The following is a 9,356-nucleotide window of genomic DNA, read 5'->3' on the forward strand; positions in this document are numbered from 1 at the left end:
TATATTACAGATAAATAATTGTATGCATATATAATTTTAATTGTATTATTCACATATAAAATATATATTTATTGTATTCTTTATACAATTAGCTAACTATAGTATCTAAATATGCCTCCCATGCATGCTTAAGTAATAACAGTAGGCTACTTCAACCGCGGTTTAATAATAAAGGGTTAATAATTTATCAGCGCACCATAAACGCCCCGATCTTTTCTTATCCTTGTTGTCAAGGTTCGCACAGCATTGTGGGTAGTATAGGTCAGATGACCCTCGCCTCTCCTGTGAGAGGTACGGCTGCTGTCACACACTGAAGGGAAACGCCGATATTTACAGGTACGTCTGCGTGATTTTGGCGTTATCGTTAACTTTTCGTATTAACCCTGTGAGGTGAAATGATCGACTCAGTGACAATAGCGCAGACATGTCGCGTGCGGTTTCTAAGGCGGATCGTGTAGCGGCCGTAGTTAGCGAGCTAGCAAGCTAGCATCAGTATGAGTGAAAAAGAACTCATGGGGGATGGGGTAGACTGGACTGGATAGCTTTTCATAGTCAAACTTCAGATTTGTTTGATTTGCCTAACACGGAAAATCCGTGTGGTATGTTTTATAGTACGTTAGTGGAACAATAAAGTTTTTAGCTCAGCGAGGGATTGGCGCTGGCATGACGAGCCTTTCTGAGATTAATTTACAGGTTAAACTGGGTTACAATTTAACAACAGTCACGTCCTCTCTGACTTCATGGTTTGCTGTTTCGAGTGGTTATTCTATTACCAGCCTTGTAACAGGTGGAGTATAACTTGACACCCGGTTATTACTGTTATCTGACATTACATGCTTTTTTACAGTCTATGCATGTAACTAGTGTGTAAGTATGAGCCATCTGCTTCACTCTCTGTCCTGTCAGGATTTGCGCACATTGGATTAGGTTCTTAATATTGTACTGTATCTTATTGTACTATATATTATATTGTATGTGAAGGAGGACCAGAAATGAACAGGGGGAAAGCCCTGTAATTCAAGTTGTGGGGCCCCAAAAGCCCTTAGAATAAATTTCTCACTTTTTTTTTTTTTAATTTGTAATGTCTTATTCCTTTCCTTTATTACTAGTATTTTGTATTTTAGTCCTAAATGTAGGAATGTTCCCTCAGATATGACTTTATTTTATAGATAGGCCTGTAATTGACTAACTAGTTCAGTTGATATATTTAATATATATGGATCAAATGTTTTATATGCTCTTAAAAATGGCAAATACTCATTAATGAAAAACATTTCTGATTTATCCCATTAATTAGCACTGATTTCACGCGCATATTTGTCTTTTGGATTTTTTTTTTCGTTCAACTGATGAGCATGAAAAGTGGAACCGAATATATTGTGTGTAATAAAATATTTTAGCTATATTAAGTGAATTATCTCATACTTAAATTGTCCACAAAGTCCATAGGAAAAAAAAAAACAAAACAAATCAGCTTAGTGTATGGCCAACCAGATCGTGCCATTTAAAGAAGTTCAGCCAATTAGAAGACACTCATTTCAGTGAACATCTGAAGGGCTTAGCTCTCATAAGACTCTGAAAAGACTGACTGACCGACCGCCGCCTCCTTTTATCTTTCTCCTGTTGCTATTCCACTATTGAAACTGAACCATTGCAAAGGTTAGCTGTTATAAGTGTGTTTACTGCACTTTTTATCATGCTTTTATACACTGATGGATAAACCTTAACCATTGGTAATCATGCCACACATGCAGTACTGATAGAAGTTAAAAATAACCACAATAACTTCCTTAAGGTAATGTTTTGTTTTAAATTGAACCTAAATAGATATGACAGGAAGAGTGTTTTTACTTCTCACATTTGCAGTCTAAACATTAGTTTTCTTGGTATTATATGAGAGTACTTGTTTGTCTGTACTACAGCTGATCATAACATAACGTACTATAGACATCACTTGAGGTGGAATGTTTTTGATTATACACCAAATAATGCATAGGGCTGCTTATCACCTATGTAATCAATCATTAGTCATGCTATTGTCAAATATTTACTCTGTGTTGTTTGTTTACGCCATCAACATTTACGTTAGCCTGTATGCCAACAAATATGACTGGATTTACACTATTCAAATATTTGAGATCAGTATGAGAAAAAAAGGACTTTTGTAATGTTAAAATAATTTCTACTTCAAATAAATGCTTTTCTTATGAACTTTGTTCATCAAAGTATCCTGCAAAAAATGTATTACAGTTTCCACAAAAAATATTTAGCTGCACAACTGTTTTCAACATTGATGATAATAATAAGAAAAGTTTCTTGTTTCTCAAATCATCATATTAGGATGATCTTAAGGATCATGTGACACTGAAGACTGGAGTAATGATGATGAAAATCCAGCTTTGTCATCACAGGAATAAATTACATTTTAAAACATATTAAAATGGAAAAGAGTTTAATAGTTTAATAATACTATTTAATAATATTTCACTATATATATATATATATATATATATATATATATATATATATTATTATTACTTATTTATTTTTATTAATTTATTATTATAATTTTTTTATTTATTTAAATTATTTTTTACTGTATTTTGAATTAAAATAAATGCAGTCTTGGGGAGAATGAGGCTTCTTTCAAAAACTTAAAATCTTACCAACCCTAAACTTTTGAACCGTGGTATAATTAATCGAACTCTTTGTTGTCTATTTAAAAACAAGTTCAGTTAATTTGTCATTGTCTATTTGTCCAGGTCGAGCCATGAGGCACCTGGTCTTCCTCCTCCCAGCCCTGCTGCTGCTGCTGGCCCTGCCGGACACTAGGGGGCGCTACAATGATGACTTTGATGACGGTGAGGACATCGCAGAGTTTGATGACAATGACTTTGCTGAGTTTGAGGATGTCAGCGAGGACCCAGCAGTCGATGTGGAGAAAGAGCCGCCCCCACGAGCAGCCCCCTCATCCACACCTATAGAGGATGATGAAGACGAGGCCACAGTAGAGAACGAGGATGGCCAGGATGAGTTTGAAGATGCTGATGCACAGGTGAAAATGTGAAGGCACTCCTATTTCTGGTTTTCTGCAAGTCATAGTTAATCTTAATTTGATCTGATCAATGTTGCAGGATCAAGACATGTACAGCAAGTTTGACAATGAGGAGTTTGAGGGCTATGAGAAGACCAACCCTTCATTCAAAGACACTCTTATATACAGAGAGGTACAAATTCAATGAAAAATGCACTTTACAGACACTTAATTGGCTTCCTTAGATGACTGTTTGTATGTACGTAACAGGTCCCAGCACACCTTCAGAACAGCTGGGAGAGTTATTACATGGAGATCCTGATGGTCACAGGTCTTCTTGCCTATATTATGAACTACATAATTGGAAAAAACAAGAACAGCAGGCTTGCCCAGGCCTGGTTTAATTCCCACAGAGAACTTCTCGAGAGCAACTTTGCCCTCGTGGGTAAGTGTGCCTCTCTCTCCACTTTGTTTCTTTCTCTTATGCTGTTTTCTCTGCTCTTGTTTTTGGCTGACTCTTAAACGTGTCTTTAATTTTAGGGGATGATGGTACCAGTAAGGAGGCCACCAGTACGGGGAAACTGAACCAGGAGAATGAGCACATCTACAACCTGTGGTGCTCAGGACGTGTCTGCTGTGAGGGCATGTTGATTCAGCTTAAGGTAGCGTGTTCATGTGAATAAGAGAAAGAAAGGTATTTGATGGATATCTGTGCATTGCCAATTGTGTCATTTTTGTTCAATTGCAGTTTTTGAAAAGACAGGACCTGCTGAATGTGTTGGCCAGGATGATGAGACCAGCCTGTGATCAAGTGGTAGGCACACACACACACACACAATCTCTGATGTATTAGCATAGACTGGTTACAAGTAGTGTCTCAAATGGATGTTCCTCTTAGTCTTACTCTTCCTTATCCACAGCAAGTTAAAGTGACTCTGAATGATGAGGACATGGACACGTTTGTGTTTGCCGTGGGGAGTCGGAAGGCCATGGCACGCCTGCAGAAAGAGATGCAGGACCTGGTTAGTCATTAATGATTTACATGTTTTATATAAAGTAGAATATTATTTACACTGCTGTTCATATGTTAGGGGTCAGTAAGATTTGTTTTAGTGAATACGTTTACTCTGTAAAAATGGATTTTACAATGTTGCAGTGATTTCTATTTTAAATAAATGCTTATTTAAAAGAATCGTGAAAAAGATCACAAAAATTACAAAAAAGTTTTCGAACTGCTTTTTAAAACTGATAATAGCAAGAAATGTATCTTGAGCAGCAAATCAGCATATTAGAATAATTTCTGCTGAAAATTCAGCTTTGCCATCATAAAAATAAATCACATTTTAAATTATTCAAGTTGAAAACAGTAATTTTAAGATATTTCTCAATATTACTGCTTTTCCTGCATTTTTGGTCAAATAATTTACCCTTTGTGAGCTAAAGACACTTCTTTTTAAAAACCAAAAAAAAGTATTTATCTCAAACTTTTGAATACGATTATTTTATTTTTGTTGAATTAAAATAGTTTATTTAAAAAAATAATAATAAATTAGCAAACATTTGTCTTTAATTACACATTGTCATATGAACAATCAGTGAATAATACTATTGGCAAACAATAAATCCACACATCAATTCTTTTTTTAAATCAGGCTTGACTGAAAGTAATGGCTAGTGGTTAGTGAGTGAGTCAGTGATGTTGATTCACTAACCGCTCTGAAGGGTTCAGTGAGTTAATTTAGTGAAGGGTTTGTCAGACTGATTGAAATTTGGTGTTTTTGTGCAGTTCATTACACACACAATTTGTTTGCAAATTAAACTGCACTACTCTTGCTGTATGTTTGTTTTTGTGTGCAGTCTGTGAGACAATAGAAAGATATCTCAGGTTTTGTTTTTTGTAGTTTTAATGTCATCAGGAACTGGTCTGTGCTAAATCTATTGTTTCTTGTTCTCTTCACAGAGTGAGTTCTGTGGTGATAAGCCCAAATCAGGGGCAAAGTATGGCATGCCTGAATCTCTGACCATTTTATCAGAGATGGGAGAGGTCACGGATGGAGTGATGGACAACAAGGTAAAAGCGGAACATCACAGTCTCCCAGATAATTATTGAGTTTGTCCTCAGACTTGGGGGGGACTCTATGATGCAACTAATATTGGAACTGAAACTATTAAAAATGTTTTTTTGTTTGTTTTTTTTAATTTAAGTAAAACTAAAACTTAAAAAAAAAAAATTTAAAAACCTAAATGAAAATTAAAAATGTTGATTTATCAACTAACTAAAATAAAAGTTTGAGCTGAAGTTCTAAAATTACTAAAATAGAAAATAGAAACTAATTAAAAAAATACTAATAAAAATAACACGTTACTAAAACGTAATCTACAATTAAATTGAAAAACTGAAAATATAAAAATAAAAGCTAATTCAAAATATTAACAGATATTATAATGGTATATAAATTATACTAAAATAGCACTGTTTTTATTTTTCTGTTTTCAGATGGTACATTACCTCACTACTCATGCTGACAAGATTGAGTCCATCCATTTTTCGGACCAATTCTCTGGTCCAAAAGTTATGCAAGAGTAAGTTTTATTCATTCATTTTATTTTTTTTCCCTTTTTCTCCTAGTAGTTCTTATTCTTCCACTATGTTGGAGGTGCTTTTACTGGTTAATAAATGTTAATGGTTTCTAAACTATTTTTAGGGAAGGTCAGCCCTTAAAGCTGCCCGAGACCAAGAAAACACTGCTGTTTACATTTAACGGTGAGAGAAATTCATAATCCACAAATGGCAATTCTCTGTACCTGCATGACACTGAAACATTCCTCGTTTGTCACTGTATTAATATGCTGTACTTTACAGTGCCTGGGATGGGTAACACATCTCCCAAAGATATGGACAGTCTGCTGCCTCTGATGAACATGGTGATCTACAGCGTCGACAAGGTCAAGAAGCTTCGCCTCAACAGAGAGGTGAGTGCACACGCACAATGTGAACAACAACATGCTGATTTAGCAACCGAAGGTTAACTGTTGCTTCATATGACTGTTCAGGGGAAGCAGAAAGCAGACAGAAACCGTGCTCGCGTGGAGGAGAACTTCCTGAAGCAGACTCATGCTCAGCGACAAGAGGCCGCTCAGACGCGCCGCGAAGAGAAGAAGAGAGCGGAGAAGGAGAGGATCATGAACGAGGAGGATCCTGAGAGACAGCGCCGCTTAGAGGTGTGTGTTTGTACTGTGTACTGAAAAATCGGATCTTTTCTCTTATTGTGCCATTATCTGCATCGATACATAATTTTCTCCTCGCTCTTTCATTCAGGAAGCCGCCCAACGTCGTGAGCAGAAGAAGATAGAGAAGAAGCAGATGAAAATGAAGCAGATCAAAGTGAAAGCCATGTGAGATACACACGTTCATAGTCATTAGAGAAAGAATCTACTACTTCCACACCTGCTAATGTACACTCTTCTACATGAATGTGCATGCCATTCATTTGGCTGCTATTGCACTCATAGAAACGCTCTGTCCAATCAGGAGAAAGCAGCTGGTTAAGGAGTAAATCTGATCTTTAAAAGACAACTGGATTGGAGATCCAATCATTTCAAGCATGAGTTGTCTGCCTAATTGCATGGCGGTTTTTTAATTGCAAGACTATTGCTTTTTGTGGGCTTTTCTGTAATAATCTGGACCTTTTGGGCCTCTTCAGACCAACTTGCCACTTTAGCCAACCTTTTCCAATTCAGTTGTCTCCTGGAGTTCAGTATGGACCCTCCAAAGCTATGTGTAGAGGACCTATGCTTTCATTTCTACTCCTAGAGATTTAACTTCATCTCCTTAAAGTTTCAGCTATGCTTCTTTTAAAAGTGAAATCCGGGAGCGTTTTTAAAAGGAACTGGGTGGGTAAGACAGCTACCTTTTTTGTACTACAGTGCTTCCTTAACCCTATTTCTAAGAGTTCATGATTGCAAGCGTTTTATAGATGAGTAATAGGCACATTGTCATTCTCTCCATCTTTCTTTTTTTATGAGCAAAGGCCCACTGTGAATTGTCACTGTCAAGGCAGCACAAGCTCCTTTATACGTATTTAACAGAGGTGAAATTTTAATTTATCATTAAGTTAATAGTCGATCAGAGCATCCATGAGCTTGTATCATGTTTATGAGTGAACATTGACTGTAACCATTTTTTTCTGTAACATTTGTTGATGAGATGCTTAACTAAATAAAACATTCACTGAAAACCTCTTTCTTCTCATTGTCATGATCTTTGATTTCAGCTGGTTATTAAATCTTTTCTAAAATGTATTTCAAAAGTGATTTATTTCAATTATTTCAATAATTAATAAAGTAGACACGTGCTTGAGTTATCCAGATACATATACTACTGTTCAAATGTTTACCAATAATATTCAACAATAATATTTTTAAAGAAACAAGGAAGCATTAAATTGATAAAGTAACCATAAAGGACATAATGTCAAGATTTATAAGCTTTTCTTTTAATCTTTCTACTCATCAAAGAATCCCAAAAAAGGCATCACAGTTTCCACAAAAGTATTTAGCAACTGTTTTCAACATTGATAATAAATGTTACTACAAATCAGCATATTATGATTCCTGCAGGAGCATTTGACACTGAAGACTGGAGTAGTGTAATTTAGATATCTTTTAATGTGTAAAATAAATCAAGTTCTATGTGTTTACAAGACATCACAGTTTTATTTCTTTTCCACATGTAGAGTCAATGAAAAATGTGGTTCCTCTGATATTTAAGAAGTTTTTTAGCAAACATTTTTCACAGATTGTGCAATATATGCATGACAACAAATAATGTAACAAATATGAGAAGTGTAAGTTCACAGTGTTGACGTTGAAACGCTCCTCTGTTCAAGCACAGCCAGTATTCATATTTTTATATCACGTATCAAGCTAAATCTCATGCAAATCTACACATTTTCTTCAGTCTATTACAGTGCATGGAGGGGTTACAATTTCTGCAATTCTACTTCAGCTACCAGTATTACGACATACAGTTAAACAACGTTTAGCTAATGCATGCAGTTTTCCTGTGTTGTGAAAGAAGATCAGGGGTGTCACAAACTCAGAAATCTGGACTGCTAGCAGTAGAGGTAGAACCCGACATGGCAGATGTAGCCAGTCAGCCTTACTTACTGAAAAGTAGATTAATACACAGATGTGAGGCAGAAAGTATATTGCTAATATAATCAAGCTATTCCAAATGAACCGAATAGCGGTCTGTTTGGTTTTATCAGGTCTTGATGTCTGACTGCCCTTTCCCAATCCAGCAGGGTGTAAAATAAACAGCACACCCACACAAAAGATGGAACTCACAGGCACTGACACACAAAAAGAAGCCATAGTCAATGGATGGTACATAGTGATATTCAAAACAACCATGACTATTCCCATGGCGACAGTGTACATCCAAACCAATGTACAGAATATATGTGCCTGTATTTGTTTTGTGGAAGCTTTGTGGTTCACATACGCTACAGGATGAGCCACAGCAACATACAAGTCTATAGTCATGCCAGTGAAGAAAAGAGATCCTCCAATCAAACTGCAGCTGTGGAAGGCTGTAATGTATTCCTGTCTGATAGCGGTCACTCCAGCCAGGTTCTGGACGATGCTTAGCAGAACTCGGATGTAATATAAGGAATGAGAGCAGGCTAGATGAAGAAAGACGAGTTCGCTCTGGGAAGAGGGAGATGAGTTTCCTGGGCTTGAAGGTGTCCCATATTGTCTCAGAAATAGATCCATAACCACATAGAGGGCTATTGGAAGATTTACAACAAGTATTAGGATATCAAGGATCGGGCTGTATGATCCCATGCAGAGCTGATTGTGGGATGAGATGTTGGAGAAATTCCCATCTATGCTCTCGGAAGGTGAGGTGTTTGTCATCTTCATTCTACATCCACACAGGAGCAGGAACGTCTGGTGTTCCTCAGGGGGCAGAGTTTTATAGTACCGACATGTGGCTGTGACTGATGGGTCTGTCATCCATTATCTGTGATATATTTGCATTAAGAAGGTCAAATGACCATTTGCAAAACCAGCTTATTTCCCACTTTTTTTTTTTTTTGCCTCAGAACATACGTCTGTTTCAGACAAAACCATTTAATGTAAAGTGACAAATCTATAAGCCCAGCACACGACACTTTTGTTTTAGTTCAGTCGTGGCCATGTTGTACTAATTTGTTCCTTCGTTTTAGAGACAGGGCCACGACAGGTATAGTTCACCTAAAAAATGAAAATGTTGTCATCATTTACTCACCCTTGTATCATTCCAAACCCATACAAC

At 36.5% G+C, this 9,356-nt stretch overlaps 1 protein-coding gene across 1 annotated transcript; it reads left to right on the top strand.

Moving 5' to 3' along the window:
• The first annotated feature begins 200 nt into the window (after positions 1–200).
• ccdc47 (coiled-coil domain containing 47) lies at positions 201–7,276 on the top strand. Its single transcript, XM_058771984.1, has 13 exons — positions 201–336; positions 2,763–3,055; positions 3,135–3,227; positions 3,305–3,479; positions 3,575–3,696; positions 3,783–3,848; positions 3,955–4,056; positions 4,995–5,105; positions 5,532–5,617; positions 5,740–5,798; positions 5,898–6,007; positions 6,089–6,256; positions 6,354–7,276. The coding sequence occupies exons 2-13, from the start codon at positions 2,771–2,773 to the stop codon at positions 6,432–6,434; spliced, it is 1,458 nt and encodes a 485-aa protein (XP_058627967.1). The 5' UTR covers positions 201–336; positions 2,763–2,770; the 3' UTR covers positions 6,435–7,276.
• The last annotated feature ends 2,080 nt before the right edge of the window (positions 7,277–9,356 follow it).

Source organism: Onychostoma macrolepis, chromosome 03 (assembly GCF_012432095.1).
Source record: "Onychostoma macrolepis isolate SWU-2019 chromosome 03, ASM1243209v1, whole genome shotgun sequence".
In the NCBI taxonomy this organism is placed as follows: Eukaryota; Metazoa; Chordata; class Actinopteri; order Cypriniformes; family Cyprinidae; genus Onychostoma; species Onychostoma macrolepis.